This window comes from Dermacentor albipictus, chromosome 6 (assembly GCF_038994185.2).
Source record: "Dermacentor albipictus isolate Rhodes 1998 colony chromosome 6, USDA_Dalb.pri_finalv2, whole genome shotgun sequence".
Lineage (NCBI taxonomy): Eukaryota > Metazoa > Arthropoda > Arachnida > Ixodida > Ixodidae > Dermacentor > Dermacentor albipictus.
Genome location: NC_091826.1, coordinates 98,594,538 through 98,613,339, shown reverse-complemented (window position 1 = coordinate 98,613,339; position 18,802 = coordinate 98,594,538). Strand labels below are relative to the sequence as shown.

Below are 18,802 nucleotides of genomic sequence, written 5' to 3'. Positions count from 1 at the left end.
GACTAGCTCAGCACAGGAGCAACCTAGGTCGCTCTTGAGTGCGGCTCTGATGCAGAGTAAGACGAGAGGCAAATGCAGGACCCACTTCTCCGGTGATTCATGTGCCATAAGGGAGGCCTTGAGATGCCGGTGAAAACGTTCAACTAGTCCATTGGACTGCGGGTGGTGGTCAGTTGTGCGAAAACGTGTCGTTCCGAGTAGTTTGAGTAGCTCGTTGAAGGGCGCTGAGTCAAACTGTCGACCGCGATCTGTGATTATTGTGGATGGGCAGCCGAACCTTGATATCCACGTAGACATGAAAGCTGCTGCAACAGTGGGCGCCGAGATGTCAGATATAGGTGTAGCTTCTGGCCACCGCGTATAACGGTCGATGCATGTCAGTATGTAGCAGTAACCTTTCGAAGGTGGGAGAGAGCCGATGAGCTCCAGGTGTACGGTGTCGAAACGAGCATCCGGTGGAAGAAAAGACTTGGCAGGCGGAATGGGGTGACGCTGGAGCTTCGAACGTTGACACGACAAACAGCAGCGAACCCAATCGCGAACTTGCGCCTTTAGCCGAGGCCAAACGAAACGACTGGAAAGAAGCTTCTGTGTCGCGCGTATGCCAGGGTGCGACAGGTTGTGCACGCTTTCGAATAGACGCCTGCGAAGGGATGCCGGAATGTACGGTCTGGGTGCGTCGTTAGAAGTGTCGTAGACGATGGTCGTACCATCTGGGGTCACAACGATGTCTTCCAATTTCAGGGACTTTGACGAATTCCGGAGGGTACGAAGTTCAGTGTCGTCACGCTGTTGACTGGCGAGTCGGTCGGCCTCGATGATGAAAGGTTCCGATGTCAACGTGGAAACGACATTGACACGACTCAGAACGTCAGATGGAACGTTGTCGGTGCCCTTGATGTGGCGGAACGTTGTTGTAAACTCGGAGATGTAGGAAAGATGTCGAATCTCGCGGGGCGAGTAACAGGACGCCGAACTATTCGTTGCGTGCACAAGGGGCTTGTGGTCCGTCAAGACAGTGAATGCACGGCCTTCGAGGAAATGGCGAAAATGCTTGATAGCCAGGTAAACAGCGAGTAATTCACGGCCGAAAACGCTGTAGCGGGACTGCGCAGGCTTCAGTTTCTTGGAGAAAAAAGCGAGTGGATGCCACGCATTTTCGATGAATTGTTGCAGAACGGCACCAACGGCGGTGTTTGAAGCGTCGGTCATGATGGCAGTGGGTGCGTCTGGCTTTGGGTGTCTAAGCAGCGTGGCGTCGGCGAGGGCAGACTTGACTCTTGTAAAAGCGTCGGTGGCCTCTTCAGACCACTGAAGCACTTTTTTGCGTTTGTTTCCCAGGAGAGCGTCTAGCGGTGCCATAAGTCGTGCGCACTCGGGAATGAATCGGCGGTAGAAGTTGACGAATCCGAGAAATTGGCGAAGCTTGGTGAGTATGGTCGGTCGGGGAATGTTTTCGATGACGCGAATCTTGGACGGCACTGGTCGAATGCCGTTAGCGTCGACGATGTGACCGAGGAACTCGAGTTTGGGTTGACCGAATTCACTCTTGGCGGCGTTGATGACAATTCCTTTACTGGCAAGGCGTGAAAACAATAACCGCAAGTGGTGAAGATGTTCTTCTGCCGTAGAGCTTGCAACGAGAAGGTCGTCAATGTATGCAAAAACGAAAGGCAAACCTCGGGTGACGGAATCGATGAAACGCTGAAAGGATTTGCCCGCGTTCCGCAAACCGAAAGGCATGCGGAGAAATTCAAAAAGACCGAAGGGTGTGGTGATGGCGGTCTTGGGGATGTCTTCTTCAGCGACGGGTAGTTGATGGTAGGCGCGAACGAGATCGATCTTAGAAAAGATCGTCGCACCGTGCAACGCTACCGTGAAGTCCTGAATGTTCGGTAGAGGGTAGCGATCAGGAACTGTGACGTTGTTTAGTGCCCGGTAATCGCCGCATGGGCGCCACTCTCCCGTCTTTTTAGGCACCATGTGAAGTGGTGACGCCCAGTTACTGGAGGAGGGGCGGATGATGCCAAGTTGCAGCATGTGTTCGAACTCCGCGCGAGCAATCTTGAGTTTTTCCGGGGACAAACGCCGGGGTAGGAGTAGACCGGTGGGCCGGAGGTGACGATGTGATGGCACACGTCATGTTGTACCGGTTGCGTCCAGTCCGGCAGGCGCGTCAAAGTGGGAAACTCGCGTAGGAGCGCGGCGAAAGGTTCGTCCAACATGGGAGAAATAGGCGCTATGGGCGATGTGCCTGATGATGGGACGTCGGGAACGGATAGCTGGGTCACGGAGTCGATGAGACGGCGTCGTTGGATGTCCACAAGGAGTCAGTAGTTATGCAAGAAATCTGCTCCAATGACTGCATGACGGACGTCTGCAACCAGGAAAATCCAACGGAACGCTCGTCGAAGGCCAAGGTTCAGCGTGACGGAGCGTGACGAGAAAACTGGAATCCTGGTGCCGTTGACGGCTTGCAAAAACGACACAGGAGTCGCTTTTCGGTCGGAGCGCTGGGCGGGGAGAATTCTGACGTCAGCACCTGTGTCGACTAAGTATCGTTGTCCCGTAACTCTGTCTGTCACGTAGAAAAGGCGACTTGTGTGCTGGGCCGGACCACTCGTCGCCGTTAGAGGTCGGCCGGCCTGTTTCCCTGCCAAGCGCAGGGACGCCGACAGTGACGAGCGTCGTTTCCAAAACGGCGGTGGTAGTAGCAAACGCCAGGCGATGTTGTTGAGGTTTCATTGCGGGTGTCCGTGCGTCTTGATCTGCTGGAACTACGGCTGCCTGGGCGACGAGACGCGCGGCGATGTTCCGCTCCACAGATGATGCGATGAAGAGCAGGGAAGAGTTTGCAGAGCGGTTGTATTGTCACCCGGAGACGGTGCCGTGGCTGCGATGGTTGGGGTGGCTACTTCCATGACTTTGTCAGCCAAAGCGGCAAGTCCGGTAAGGTCCATGGTAGAGGCTGTCGCCAGGACCATCTGCACGTTAGCCGGGAGTCGTTGCAAATACAGTTCGCGCAACAGCGTGTCGTCGATGGATCTCGCGTTGTTTCCGAGCAGCTGGCTCATTCGGCGAAGTTGACTAGGGCGTCGGTCGCCGAGTTCTTCAGCGGACAGAAGCTGCTGGATGCGAGAACGCTGTGAAGCTGCTGTGCGCTGTAGCAGTGCTGCCTTGAGGTCGTCATAAGCGGCGGCAGACAATGGGGAGTTCAACAAATCTGCTACCTCGTCAATGACGGTGGGCGAGAGTGCTGCGACGGCGTAATGAAACTTCGAGGCTTGAGAGCGGATACCAACGACTTGAAATTGCGCTTCGGCCTGAAGAAACCACGCCGAAGGATGCTGGTCCCATTACTGTGGGAGGCGAACAGCGATGGCGGAGCAGGAGGGCTCACCGCGTTCCTCGGAAGGGTTCTGGCCTTGAGCTCTCGTAGCGTTGGTCTGGTCCATGGTCGTTTCTACCACAGGAGCGTACGGCAGTATCACGTCCGGGTCACCAAACTGTGGCGACGAGCGACCTCGTAGACCGGTAAATTTGGGCTCTCGCAGGAGAGGAAGAACCAACACTCCGTCGCTTAGCGTAGCATTCTTTTTAATGATTCTCCTTCGGAACGCTAGCCCGCGCCGGAGCGTGCTAGTCGCTCGAGCCTCGTGTAGATGCGAGCGTCTACGTCATTCCTCGTGCGACGCCGATGCTGCTGCCGCTACAATCTCATAGTTTTTATGTAGGGCCTTTTGGACTTTTATGTGGGGGATAATAAAATGGCTTTTCAAATCTAGCTTCTCTGAAATATATATAATTCAACACCTTGCATGATGAGCTGCAGCTTCTTAAGTCCCACACTGCCATCAAGAAAGCCAGGACCGTATAATGATACTGGGCTGGACAAATCAGTTTCCAAAGATTTATATTGCGTTCTTGACCTCCTTTCCAGAGTTCCTGTGATAAGTTTGTAAGAAACGACATTATCAAAGCTAACATATGTAGACACCAGGCTGAGAAGCTTTATGTCAAGAATGGCTTAGCTGGCTGATGGTGCCTTTGGTGGAGGAATGAATTGCAATTTTTGTATGGTGTTATGAAGATAAATAACACTATAGCATGCAGACTTATGCTGCAGAAAGAAAGGAAGAAGCGAATGAGTAATTGCAAAGTAATCTGCATATATTTACCCAGCTGTATTGTGCGTGCCACATTACGAGATAATCCTGCTGACCTTTAATTAGCCTTTCCAGCGCAACATGCCTTTATCAAGCCACACCTTTACATTGGGGTGATATTTGTAGGGATGCCCTTTCACCTTCATGCCATCTTAGCTTTGTCAACAGCAGATGCACTAAAGCTAAACACTTTTGCTACCTACTCTGAATATTGCAACTGAAACCAAGGAAACACAGGTCTTAGCAGTAAACTTTTAAATGGTGCACTTAAATACTTGTGCAACCTTCTTTTTGGAAAGACCTAGCGGCGCCAAGAGACGTAGCTGGACAAGTAAGAAACTGATGTGCTTTTGTCTAAAAAATAGAATTGTTTTATGTTTTGTGGGACAAGGTGCCCGGTGTCTCAATCAGCACACTTTATTATGGCTGAGAATATGTTTGCCATTGCGTCAGCTTTGAAAACTTGTCAGAATCTTTAATCTTAGTGCATTAGAAAACACCTTGACACAAAATGAATGTAAGCCTTAATGTCAATGAAAGGAAGGTGCTGAAAATAATTCGGTGAATACGCAGCATCAAATGCAGGGAACTTAGATGGGAAATAGGTACGCAATTTACCAACCACGTTATGAATGCAAGCAGCTGACACTTAATAGAATAACAAAGCCCTGGAGCAAGTCTCTGGCTTGCAGTGCAAGACCTGTGCGCACTTATGACATCGCAGTATTCATTGCAGCGACGGAACCATTGAACCTTGCACACTGTAAAACTCTGGATATCTCTTTGAAACCTTCTTCTGCCAACATATACAAAGTGCATGTTGCAAACAGTAAAATCATTGATATTGTCCTAAAGACAGTTTCCATGTTTATCGGATTCTCATATTAACAACTGACTTTAAACTTGCATACTGAGAGCTGGACGAGTTAGTGCGTGTTTGAAAGAGTAGAAACAGTGCACAAAGTATGAAGCACAGTGAAAACGCAATAGGAGCAATGACTTGCAACTGAATTTTTTATTCAGGTATACATACAAGAACAATATGCACACACCTTGCAATGTGAAAAAAGCAAGCAAATGAAGTTCAAACTATTAATCGTGATTGGCATTGCTAGAAAACACAAGCATGAGTGACGTCGTGAGTTAACTGCGACATTGTACTAAATCCATGCAGAAAGCCATGTTAGAACTTACATGGGCATTGTGCGACTCAATGAATTCAACAGTATGCTTAAAAATTATGTACTCTAACATTTTACTTGTATAAGGTGCTAGGACGATCAATCTATATGTAGCGACAAATGTCTCAGTCGCCAGATTTGAAAAGCGGGAGGACTTTCGTTTGTTTAAAAGATGAAAGAACCGCACCTGTTGTGGGAGAATGCTGAGGAATAACAGCGATACTGGGGAGTCCGTTGGGAATAATATAATGTACCAAGATGCATTCAAAATTATGCCTGGATCTCCAAATTTATTAAATTTGCAGACATACTTCTATATTTTAACAATATTATTAGGGCATACAAATTTAAAAAAGAAATGCTACTACGTTAGTATTTGCCATAGCAAATGATTTCCTAGGGGTGCATGTACAATGGCCCCCAATGGAATATTGTAACACTAAAGCTCCACCACATGTGTTTGACCCCTGTTGATTGGAAGTCGCACAAGCCTGTTCCCTTAGTGAGTGAAACTCAGTGAGATAAACTTGGCCTTATTTGTAGAGCAAATACTGTTGGCAAAAATGAAGTACACAAAGGTAGAGAGGTTTTGTTATAGCCTGTGCAGTAAAAGATCCACTCAAGATCCAGGTGCTGTACCGTAGCTTCAGAAGATAAAGCATTTATCTAAACGCGTGTACAGGGTGTAAATGATCGCACTCCGATGCATGTGATATATAATTACAATGACAATGAAAGCCTATCGCATTTTTATTACTTCCACAGGTAATTTTCATGGCTGCTATGGAATGGCTGTCTCATGGCGCCACAATCTATAGCAACTAGTACACTGGGCATTTCATATGGTTCATGAAATGGGGTTGGGCCCTGGCCAGTCTGAAGCAGCGGCACTCCACACACTGTTCAACGCCCAGCCTCGTGAGAGTCACTTGACACTCGTCACGGACACTTGCTGACATTAACTTCAAACGGGAACAGGCCTTTCTGTTAGATTCACGTTTCATGTCCAGGCTTTCGTTACAAGGCTTCTGCATGCGTAAGGCGACGCCAAATGTTGGAATGCACTTTCTTCAACGACAAAGGGCGCCCTTACTATGCAAAGCGACTTGGAAATGTGTATGCATCCTACATCGACGTCAATGCCGATGCGCACCACTTCTGCGTATTCGAGCTCGTGAGCAATGTGTCGACGTACGTGGTGTCCAAGGCCAAACAGACATCCGGCTTTACCAGAAGGCGTGCACACAACTTAAAGAATCGGTACATATGACACACCCTGCAATATGCATCATCCGTGTCGGCACCATATGCAGTAGGCCCTGTTACCACGACTCTTCGAGACCGAAAGTCCAAATGCGGTGACATGTTGTCCTGTTTCGTGGATGCAGAACAGTTCGTTCAGAAGCTTCTGTAGCTTCGTAACGGCAACGTTATTCGTACTTGTCGAGATTACACAGTGATACAGTACTACAGTACTCACCACACAGCCACAAGGAATCACAACGGTCTTCCCACTGCACGCACAGGATTTTAAAATGCGGCATAATATAAATGCTTTATTTATTTGGGCGTAGTGCATTTAACAACAATAAGATAACGTTAGCATTTCATGTACTTTTTATTAGGCTTTCTTTTTGTGCCGCCATCAAGCGTGGAAGCAGCGGACTCCACTTGGTGTCGTCTGCTGCCACGCGCGTGCCCCCAGTGCCTGCCAATCCCAAAAAAGAAACGCGTCAGGCAGGGAGGTACGATCTCTCCAATGCAATTCACAGCGTGTTTACAGGACGTGTTCAGAGACTTGGATTGGGGAGAATTGGGGATTAGAGTTAATGGAGAATACCGGACTAACTTGCAATTCGCTGATGATATTGCCTTGCTAATTAACTCAGGAGACCAATTGCAATGCATGCAAACATACCTGGAGCGGCAAACAGAAGGGTGGGTCTAAAATTAATTTGTAGAAAACTAAAGTAATGTTTAACAGTCTCGGAAGAAAACAGCAGTTTACAACATGTAGCGAGGCAATGGAATCGTTAAGGGAATATGTCTACTTATTGCAGGTAGTGACCGCGGATCCGGATCATGATACTGAAATAATCAGCTGAATAAGAATAGTCTGGGATGCGTTAGGCAGGCATTCTCAGATCACGAACAGCAGGTTGTCTTTATCACTCAAGAGAAAAGTCTATAATAGCTGTGTCTTACCAGTACTCACCTACGGCACAAAAACCTGGAGGCTTACGAAAAGGGTTATACTTAAATTGACGACGACGCCAGCAGCGATGGAAAAAAGAAGGATATGTGTAACGTTAAGGGATAAGAAGAGAGCAGACTGGGTGAGGGAATTAACAGGAGTTAATGTCACCACACTTTCTTATGGTGTCTGGCACACGAGCGACTGGAAGGAAACGTGAGGGCAGACCATATTGCTCGAGGATTAAATGTGCGAGCAACGGCGTGGCCTAGCGACGACCTTCCATTGTATTCTCGTGACATCCTCCTGCAGCAAAGGCAGGAGCGGAGACGTTTTGGACGTCCTCACTCCGGTTTAAATAGCCAACAGGAGACGGAGTGGCGTCGTATTCAGACGAATACATACCCCAACCTGCACCACCTACACAGAATACACCCCACGAGGTTCACCAACGATTGCCCGTGGTGTACAGAAACGCCCACACTGAAACACATCACATGAAAGTGCTCTAGGAGGCCTCCGCACATAGACAGCCCCATTTTACACCAACATCCACTAATGAGGAATAGGCAATGGGAGGCATGGCGTGCGTACGAGAGTCGGGAGAGCCAGTTGGCTCTTCTGGTACCGTCGTGCCTTATTTTATTAATATTCAATAAAGTTTATACTCACTCACTCATTCTTCAAATATAGACATTTGTGGTACAGTTTTAAACTATGCGTTTCACTTATGTATTGAAAGGCTTGGTTTGGCTTTTTCGTTGCAAGCGATGTCCACTTAGGTGCGAAAATATTAGGCAGTAACGTGTTTCGTGTTACGTTCGTGGAATTTGTACACTAAGCACTGTAAAGTTTTGAGTATATTTATTTTTCACAACAATGTACGTATTATCACGTTTGAAGAATTTTATAGAGGCACGTCAGTACGGTTTCCACTCTGTAGGCAGCCACATCGTCACATTTGGAGGTTGAACCTTGACTCGTGCACTCGCTGACGTCAGAATGAACCATCGTGCAGCAGCTACACAAGGCCATATGCCCCGGAGTCCCGCCCAGTTTTTCTCCATCTAGTGCCTTCGTTACTCTCCACTACTCTCTTATTGCTGTAAAGACCTCAAACTGGCACCACCCTCTCCAACCGTCTCAGTCGCAGTGTCTCCACTTGGAGAAGCGACTTTATTCTTTGGCGTTTTCATCAAAACGTAAGGAATCAAGCTGCAGACATGTGCGCCTAATATTCGAGACAAACGTAATAAACGCAATCTAATATGAAGTGGCGAAACGCTACTGAAGGAAAAGGCGTTTCGACTCGGACGGCTCCATGATTTAGGAAGCTGTTCATGTTACTCGTTTACAGCGGCCTCAGTCATACAGACAGTTAAAAACCCACGTTTTATGTAAAGAGGTAGTATGAAAAACAGTTACTAAATACTAAGGTTTATGTTACTGAATAATTTTGACCCTGCTTTTAACCGCGTCGTCATATGGAGACACCGCTTTACCACGCCGACGAACCACATGCACCACACGAAATTTAATACTACTGACACTTTTTGGACTTATTGCGCCATCTAGTGTACTGTCCAAGAAATAACTTTTGTTTTTTACTATGTTTTTTATAGGTTTCAAGTGGAGGCAATATTATATGTAGTACAAATATTGCCGTACACACTGTTTGACCGTGAAGATGGAAGACTGTCACGTCTCAATGTTATATCGCGGATACCTGCGACTGCATGTTTGAGGCCAGATCAATAGAATTTCGTTTGCACGACGCAAACTCGCAGTAGCAGCCCAAAGTGTTAGTTTTGTATTTGAGAATTTTGCCTGCTGAAATCTAGAATTGCTTTTTGAATTTCATTCTTCAATAGATCCTTTTATGTTACCGTCCTTGCTCTAAACCTGATGTGAGTTCTTGAGGTACGATGTCAAGAACCACTGGTATTAGCAAGTCCTGTCGTAGTTTCTGTAGCGGTGCAAGTACGAGAAGGGTGTGGCGAAAACCAGGGACACTGCCAGAAATGCGACGCTTTCTGGTGCAGAGCAGCTCAGGACCCCCTGTTAAAACATCACAGCATGTGAAAAGGTTGATCCCAATGCGTACTTGCGAAAAAGAAAATTATTATTGCGTCATGATGTCTACATAAAAAGATGCAACCAATTTCGCATAATATTAGTCCGAAAGTGGTTAACTTTTTCTTCCCACTCTGGACACCTAAAATATGAAGACTTGGTAGATTAACATTTTCCGTGCAGATTATAGTAATTTGTGACTGAAGGGTTTGCGTGTATACGTGCAAGAAGATACGTTTTGGAGTGATGCGTTGGGATTGGTCAAGTGACCATTTTGAGTGAAGCGGCAATGGTCATCTACTTCTTGGTACGCTAAAATTAAACACAATGACTTCTTCTCACGGGTTGGAGAGAAGAGTATAACGAGAATTGCCACTACTGTGTATTTGATTTTTTTTTCAAAGGAAATGGTGAAATTTAAATAAAGAAGCAGTAAGGTAAATTATAAAAAAAAAAGAAAACGTACACCTGCTGGCGAGAGGTTCAAACAATGCCTCGCGTTGTCGGAGCCGCTTATGCTTTATTTGGCCACCAATACCACGCGGTATTCTGCCATCTCTGGCCACGGATACTACGCGGCGTCACATAGTTGTCGTTGCTAACGTGTTCGTGGCGCTTCCTTGATTTTGGGCAATGGAGGTCGACTTCACCCTGAGCAGCAGTTTGATTGCGATGAACATGATGACGATTCCGGCAACTAGGGCCAGCAGAATCCAAAGGATAACAGGTTGATCATCATTTTTTGTGGCATTCTCCGCATCTGCTGTGGTTGTTGCCGCCGGCTCGCGAGCTGGCTCCGTTTTGGTCGGGCCTGTTGAGGTCGTTGCCGAGCCGGTCAGCATGTACGGCTTTTCCGGCGTGGTCGTGGTTGCTGCTCCAGGCTTCCTGTGCGACACTGCCGGTGTAGAGATGGAAGCTCTGGTTGTGAGCGATTTGGCGGAAATATTGGAGAATTCATACTCTATTCGCAGGCTCCTGGATGGCTTGCCCTTTAGTCCATCCGCGTTGATAACACGCGCCGCTACGTACGCCGTCAGCTTGAAAGCACTGTCGTCTGGAGTGGTCGTTTCCCAGTCGCGAGGAAGTGCGATCGACACGTCGTGCTGCGAACCGGGGGGGAGGGGGTCTAGGTTGCCTTTGACGACATTGGACAGAAGCTCCTGGCTGTCGAAGTCCCTTTCAAGGTTGTCTCTACTAGTGTCACCTCTGATCTCCACTCCCGCAGCTGTAATTGAAGGTACAGAAGACAGCTGTCATCCGGTACGACGACGCGCGAGGCGCAAACACCGCATCTGTTTGCTGACACTCATTACAGGTTTATACAGGCCATGATACCCCAATATTTATGCACACACACACGCACACGCCCACACACACACACACACACACACATATATATATATATATGTGTATATATATATATATATATATATATATATATATATATATATATATATATATATATATATGGCATTGTCCCCGCTATTTAAACCTTTTGATATATTCCTTAGCTACGGTAATGTTACGAAGCTAAGATTTACTGGCAACTCAATTGTTACGTAAAATTTGCTAGCTGAAATAAACAGCATATTTGTTTTGGGGGTGAGCTTTTACCAAATCCGCCATGGTTGCTCAGTGGCTATGGTGTACGGCACGTGGGTTGGGGCCTTAATCCCGGCCATGGCGGCCGCATTTCGATGGGGGCGAAATGCGAAAACACCCGTGTACTTAGATTTAGGTGCCGGTTAATGAACCCTAGGTGGTACAAATTTCCAGAGTCGCCCTCTGCGGTGTGCCTAAAAATCAGATCGTGATGTTGGCGCATAAAGCCCCATGATTTAATTAATTAATTTAATGTTAGTGTTTATCAAGAATGGTTTTACACACGTCAAGACAGCACTGTTAAACAATTCGGGCAAACACTATAAGCAAGATTATGCTATCATATTGCCACAAGAATGAGATGGAACCTCTGCATGATACAGTTAGTCCTCCTTCCCCCTGCCCCCGTTTTATTTAAATTCTGTTTACAACTCCTTTGTTGGAGTAGAGTTCTGCAGTGATTCACAAAGACGCTACCCGAAGTGTATATGGAAGGTGCGGTTGAGTCTGCAAAATGACCTTTATCTAACATAATATTATTATATATATTTCGGCTGTGCCAGCTAACGTCCGCTGAGGTGTTGAAAAGAAATCAGAAAAAGACGCTGTGCGAGATACCATTTTAGGACCTACGGTGTACGGTCGTGAGAGGCGTGATAAACGAACACTGTTGGTCTTCAAATCCTATCTTACCATGCTTTGAACAGCTTGGCTAAGGTTAGCGAGAACACACGGTACTTCCATATACATAAATACCTAGCCATCGTGCAGAAAGTAAAAAAAAAATTGTTGAAGCCTTCTTTGCAATGAAATTAATTGAGTTTTGCTAGCAAGAATCTGAAGGCACGTCTCGTATTCGTCTGTTTTATATTTCTGTTCTTGCCAAATCTTAAGGTTGCATATATCCTTTACTAAGTTTAAATACTTCATTTATTCCTCATACGCCCAATTCAGGAGTTAGAACGACGTCGAATTCATCAGTTGCTTTTGTTTGCCGGGCGCTGTCTTTAGCATGGCTTTGTCTTGTTTCGCTTGCGAAACAAAGCCCAAAATTATTTTAAAATATTCGAAAATGCTTAAGCTTCGCTTCTAAGAGCAGAACGTGACAGCTTCCAAACTACCTCATGGAATCCCCCCACGTACCTTTTGTGCCGTCCTCGACATTGCTTCCCTTCCCTCGGCTTCCCTTCTCTAACTGCAATGGTCCATCTGTTACCTGCCCGCATGCATTACATCGAATGCCCAGCGCAATGTTTTTGTTATAGCGCCGCTGTGTGTGGATAGGATCCCGGGGTTACTTCGTAGGGAAAAGCCGAGAAAAGTCGTTGGTTGGCCGATTGTGGTGGCAGTGCAGGGCATATCAGTGTCTCACACCTCCGTAGGGCAGTGGCTACAGGCAGTGGCTTATGCAAGCAAAAATGGGTCTTTGTTTCCGTATAACAGTGCCATCTTTCTTGTATATTCCAATTACACTCCGACACTCTCATATCTGTAGGTTGTGTGTAAGTCGTACTTTACGAATTTCTGAACGCATTTTGCTTTGACAAATTGAACTAGTTCAGTCACGCCAATGCGCCAAACGGAGAGCCTGTTATAGTTGAGGTTCGGGATGATTGTCTCTGATAGACAACATCGCCCATTGTGGAAGCCGACGCGGTCACCGTATTTTCTGCGAAACGGAGCACTCAGAGCTCTGGTGTTCAAATTTAGAACGAGACTAAGCTCTGGTACCCACCGACGACAGCCCTGTCAAACGTGCTCAGTGTGAAGGAAATTGTCTTGCCTCAAGCACACGGCCAGCAGACTGCCTAGATCGTGCTTTGATTCTGAAGCCAAGCTAAAAAGGGCCTGAACGATACTGTTGTAGCCTTCTGCCAGAACTATCACGGTAACCATGCAAACAGTTAACCGATATTATTTCTAAAAGCATACCTGCCATTATCAGACCAGTTTGTCTTTTTCCCGCCATCTAGCTGTCCCACACTAAACGTGGGCCGAACCCGTACTTGTGTGGCCTGATTCTGAAAAAAAAAACCCTGCTCTGATCACGACGGTAGTGAAGGTTGAAATATTGGCGGTTTATGTGGGCGTGCGCCACTGGGACCACTGGGCTTCAATCAGCCTCTAATGGTCCGAATTGGCTGAAGACGCGTGTTCCACTGGGTATACGTGGACTGCATGGCGGCACTTTCAGAAGGCGTAGCTGGTCTAGTTAGAGTAATCATCATCATCATTTACCTATTTTTTGTCGACTGCAGAACGAAGGCCACTCCCTGCAATCTCCAGCTCCCTTTGTCCTGAGCGAACCAATTCCAACTAGAGCCTGCAAATCTCATATTTTCATTACGGCACCTAGTCTTCTAGCGTCCTCGGCAGCGCTTCCATTCTCTTGGCATCCACTCTGTAACCTTAAGGGTGCAACGGTTATCTAAACTACGTATTACATGAACTGCCAAGCTCCATGTCCTTCTCTTAATGTCGAATAGAATATCAGCTATCCATGTTAGCTCTCATCTTAATCGCTCTCTTTTTGTCTCTCAACGTTATGCCTAGCAATCTTCGTTCCATAGCTCATTGCACGGTCCTTAACTTGTTCTCAACCTTCTTTGTCAGTCTCCAAGTCTCTGCCCCATATGTTAGCTCTGGAAAAATTCACTGATTTTACACCTTCCTTTTCAATTTTAATGCTAAGTTAGCACTGAGGAGCTGACATATGCGATGCAACCATTTTTATTCTCCTCTGAATTTCCTTCTCATGATCAGGTTTTGCTGTGAATAATTGACCTAGGTAAACGTACTCCTTCACAGACTCCAGAGGCTGACTGGCGATCTTGAACTCTTGTTCTCTTGTCCGGCTATTCATCATATTTGTTTCCTGCATATTATTCTTCCATCCCACTTTTACACTCTCTTATGGTCCTTAATCATTTGTTGCAACACGTCCGAATTGTTTCTGAATAGAACGATGCCATCGGCATACCGAAGGTTGCTGAGATATTGGTCATTGAATCTCACTCCCAAGTCTTCGCAGTTTATTAGCTTGAATAATGCTTCCAAGCGTGTAGTCAATAGGATAGGAGACATTTTGTCTCCTTGTCTGACCCCATCTTTATAGGTACCTTCCTACTTTCCCTAGTAGAGAAATAAGGTAGATGTGCAATCTCCTTAGATATTTTCGAATGCATTTACGTAAGCGTCGTGTGTACTTTGATTACGTAATGTCTCTATGACTCCTGGTATCTTTACTGAATAAAATGCCTTTTCGTAATCTATGAAAGCCACGTAGAAAGGGTTATTCTACTCTGCGTATTTCTCTATTACCTGATTAAGACATGAATGAGATCCATTCTAGGGTATCCCTTCCTGAAACGTGCCTGTTTCCTAGGTTGAATAAAGTCCAGTGTTGCTCTTATTCTATTGAACATTATCTTGGTGAATATTTTATATAATATTGGAAGTAAGCTAATGGGCCTGTACTTCAGGAGAACATTCATTTGGGCTAGATGGTGCATACTTGAATTAGGAAGGAACAGCGCCAACTAAGACGAACACAAGAGGGGAGAACCACACAGGACAAGCGCCAACTTTCTCCCCTCTTGTGTTCGTCTTAGTTGGCGCTGTTCCTTCCTAATTCAAATTAATGGGCCTGTAATTTCTCAATTCCTTAACGTCACCCTTTTTGTGGATTAGTTTGATGTTGGCATTCTACCAGTTCTCTGGGACACTTGAAGTCGATAGGCAGTTCGTATACACGGTAGCTAGTTTTCCAAGCATTATGTCTCTACCATCTTTGAATAAATGTAGTAGTATTCCATCTTCTCCCGCCGCTTTCCCTATCTGATGTCTTGCAAGGCCCTTATGACGTAATCGCTAGTTACAGGAGGACCATTCGCATCCACTTCCTTACTGCTTTGAATGAAGGCATTCTGACTACTCTGGGTATTGTAGAAGTCAGTATAGATTTCTTCCGCTTCTTTTACTATACCTGAGATTGCTGATGATTTTACACTGCTTATCGTTCAATGCATACACATTGGTTTGCCCTATTCCAAGTTTCCATCTCGAAGAGTTCAGGCTGCCCCACTTTTTTTCACTACTTCCTCAGACTTCCGCACGTTATGTCGAATATCCGTTCTTTCAGCCGTGTTGATCAGCTTTGACAATTCGACGAATTCTATGTTATCGCTAGAGTTGGACACTCTTATTCTTTTTAGTTTCTTTATTAGGTCCTTTGTTATTTGGGAGAACGTACCTACTGGTTACTTTAGGGCCTTATCTTCCAAATCAATTGCTGCTTCTGAAGCCAGCCTAGTTACGATTTCATTCACTTCCCCTACGTCATCTTCATCTCTCTGTTCTAAGGCTGCACATTTATTTGATAGTGCCAACTTGAATTGGTCTGCTTTTACCCTTACCGCGTCTAGGTTGCCCTGTTCCTTCTTCACGAATTTTACCTTTTCTCTCTTCAAATTGAGGTAAGTCCTAGCCCTCACTAACATATTATCACTGCAATTTACCCTACTTAACACGTCTACATCCTTTGCTATGCCGTGATTAGCTGAAAGTATGAAATCAGTTCTATTTCCTGCCTCACCATTAGGGCTGTTCCAAGTCCGCTTCTTGTTTCAACGCTTCCTGAAGAAGGTGTTCATTATTCGCAGCTTTTTCCTTTCCGCGAATTCTACTAACATCTCTCCGAGAAGTGTTCCTAGAGTTCACGCAGTAGCTTCCAATTGCTTTTTCACCAGTCTGCTTTGCCCCCACTTTTTCATTGATGTCACCCATGAATACAATATACTGAGTTCGCACTTGTTGCATCGCTATGTCAATATTTTCATGAAACTATTATACTTCTTCGTCATCGTGACTAGAGGTTGGAGTGCAGGTTTGTGCTACATTTATTCTAGACCTCCAATTAGCTTTATTGCGACTATTGCTGCCCTCTCATAATTGCTGTAGAATTCGTCAATGTTGTCCGCTGTGTCCTTATTGATTAGGAATGCTACTCCAAACTGCTTCTCATCTGGGAGTCCTCTAAAGCAGAGGACGTGGCCATTTGCCAGCACTGTATAAGCTTCCCCAGTTCTAACCTTACTAAAAGCCCATTATATTCAAAACTATGTCTGATACTTACTCAAACAGTCCTGCTAGGCTAGCTTCACTCGAGAGGTCTCAGGTGTTAAACGTTGCAGTGGTCAGTTTCTATTGGCGGCCTCTCCGGGTGCAGAGATTTTTAGCACTCTCTGCTGCATTACAAGTCTGACCGCCGCTTTGGTCATGTGCTCCGCAGTCGCTGGGTACTGACTGGAATGACTGGAATCAGTCATTTGTGAGGGAGTGGCCGAATACTGCACCAAGTAAGCGAATTCCTGTTCCGGTTAGGGAGTGTCTTGTTGAAGCTTAATGGGTCTTCCTAGTTGGATTGTATCTGGATGAGTACAGCCCCACTTGCTCTTGGCGTTTTTGCAGGTGTCAGGCGCCACTCCAAGCCTAGGGTGGTGACTTTGCATTTTTTGGCAACATCAACACGCCGCATAGTGCGTGCAATAAACACAGCCTATATGTTTCATAATGAACTTCAGTAAATTATTGGGTTTTACATGTCAAATCCACGACCTCATTATGAGGAACGCCGTAGTTGGGGACTACGGAAATTTTGACCACCTGCGAGTTCTTTAACGTGCACCTAATCTAAATACAAGGGTGTTATCGCATTTCGTGCCCATCGAAATGTGGCTGTCGTATCCTGGATTCGAACGCGCGACCTCTTGCGTAGCAGCAATACCTTAGCCGCTAAGCTACCACGGCGGGTTTAACCTGTAAATTGAATACAAATATTTCGTGGATAAAAGATTGTTCATCTGATGCGAAATAATTTCCTGAATTTTTTAGAGGCAGCCATGTTCATAGTAGACAGTTCATCTAAATAACATTTTTTCACTTAACTTTTTTTCACTTGCTGTCTACAGTGGTCATCGTGCGTTCTTCGTTTTTTTTTACTAGTCGGCTGCTTGCACTGAATGTAAAAAATAATTGGTAAACGCTTCTGATTCATATTTGTGTCGAACAACGGCTACAACGCAAATAAATACTGTCTGTACAATACATCTGCGCTTTTGTAACATACAGCGCTACATTCTTACCTAAAGCTGCTCACTTAAAGGTAAGGATTGTTGTTTCAATGTTCTGGCTGATTTCTACCGTATGTCACAAGATCACAAATCAACGGCCCCAAGTTCTCATTGCTATTTTCCATGAACTGGCAACCCAATAGGTATTAAATATGAAGAAGATTTGTTGCAAACAATTACATTTTGTTAATTCACTGCACATACTAGCCCACCCAGTAAGTGAACGGAAGCAAAGATTTTTATCAATTATATATCAGCGCAACGCAACAACAAGAACAACAACAAAAAGAATTAACTTTACCAGTAGGCTTTCGCACTTCTATCTTATTTTTTTTTTGCGAGGCGGTTTGCTAAGACCCTATGTGAATTTGGTCTTTCAAGGCGTTGTTACAGAGTTTAACATCGTTATCACCTAACGTAGTAGACATGATTAGGAACACCTCTGAGAAATGAAATCCGACACTTGACAGACTAGCAACTGAAATCTGTACGCGTTCTGGACAGCTAAATATTGCCTTGCATCCACTATGTATTGTATATTGCAATACGGTTGTCCAAATACTAATCACATTTAAAAAGTAGAGCTTCACTCACTGGTATTACTAGTTATAATGGTCTTGTAGAGTGTCCTCATTTAATTTGTTTCCTAGTGCGAGATGGCCGCTCACAGATAATACGCACCTAATCCATGTGTCATGCGCGCGCCAGGCCATGTCCACGTCAGTCTTAGAACAGCAGTTCTGTCGATCTCGACGTAACCGTCCGGAGCCTTTAGGTCTCTGATTTGACCAGGAGGCACATCAGTCTGCCACAGGTCCCTGGTGACCTTGAAGTAGCTGCCATAGGCGACCCTTTGGAACGGAGCCGTCGGCTCCCTTTCTCCCAGGAGGGTATCCTTGAATGTGTAGTTGTCAGGCGCTAGTACGACTGGTACTGACGCTGCACAACACATAGCGACAGTATAACTACCGCAAAAAAATTAAGCAAGGCAATCTAGCGGTGTGTGGGGGGAGGAGGATTTACCGGGAAATAACATTTACGATTGCATTTGACACCAACCCTGCACGCGGCATTCAATGCTCTTGCAGTACCTGCCGACAACTGCAGTAATAACACACTCAGATGTGCCGCAGGTATACATTGGCTATTTCCATAATACGTTGTTGAAATGGGCTGGTTATTTTCGTAGTTTTTTATAAGATATAAGAAGCTTCGGCCATACATTATTTCATGTGTTTCAAGACTTGCGGTTCCAATATATTGAACTTCTAGACATGGAACGGATTTCGAGAAACCATGCAAGTGTTTTTAGCAGTTATTGTGATAGAAGGAGTTGTGCTATGTCTGTCATACCTGATAGCATCCACCTTGCGTTAACTGGACAATGTTTATAAACTACCAGCGGCCATTGCATGGAAACTTATGTCCAAAAGTTACGCCGCTCCGCACCCTATA

General features: G+C 45.7%; 1 protein-coding gene across 4 annotated transcripts in view; it reads right to left on the bottom strand.

Annotated features, from left to right (window-relative positions):
* Window positions 1-10,096: 10,096 nt before the first annotated feature.
* The window catches only part of LOC139061301 (calcium-activated chloride channel regulator 1-like), a 228,341-nt gene continuing 219,635 nt past the window's right edge, over window positions 10,097-18,802 (bottom strand). For all 4 annotated transcript variants that reach the window (XM_070541077.1, XM_070541078.1, XM_070541079.1 and 1 more), the window contains 2 exons: window positions 18,029-18,286; window positions 10,097-10,839 (listed from right to left, as the gene is read on the bottom strand). In XM_070541077.1, coding sequence (XP_070397178.1) covers window positions 10,196-10,839; window positions 18,029-18,286 — 902 coding nt within the window. In that variant the 3' untranslated portion in view covers window positions 10,097-10,195. The remainder of the gene's footprint in view (window positions 10,840-18,028; window positions 18,287-18,802) is intronic.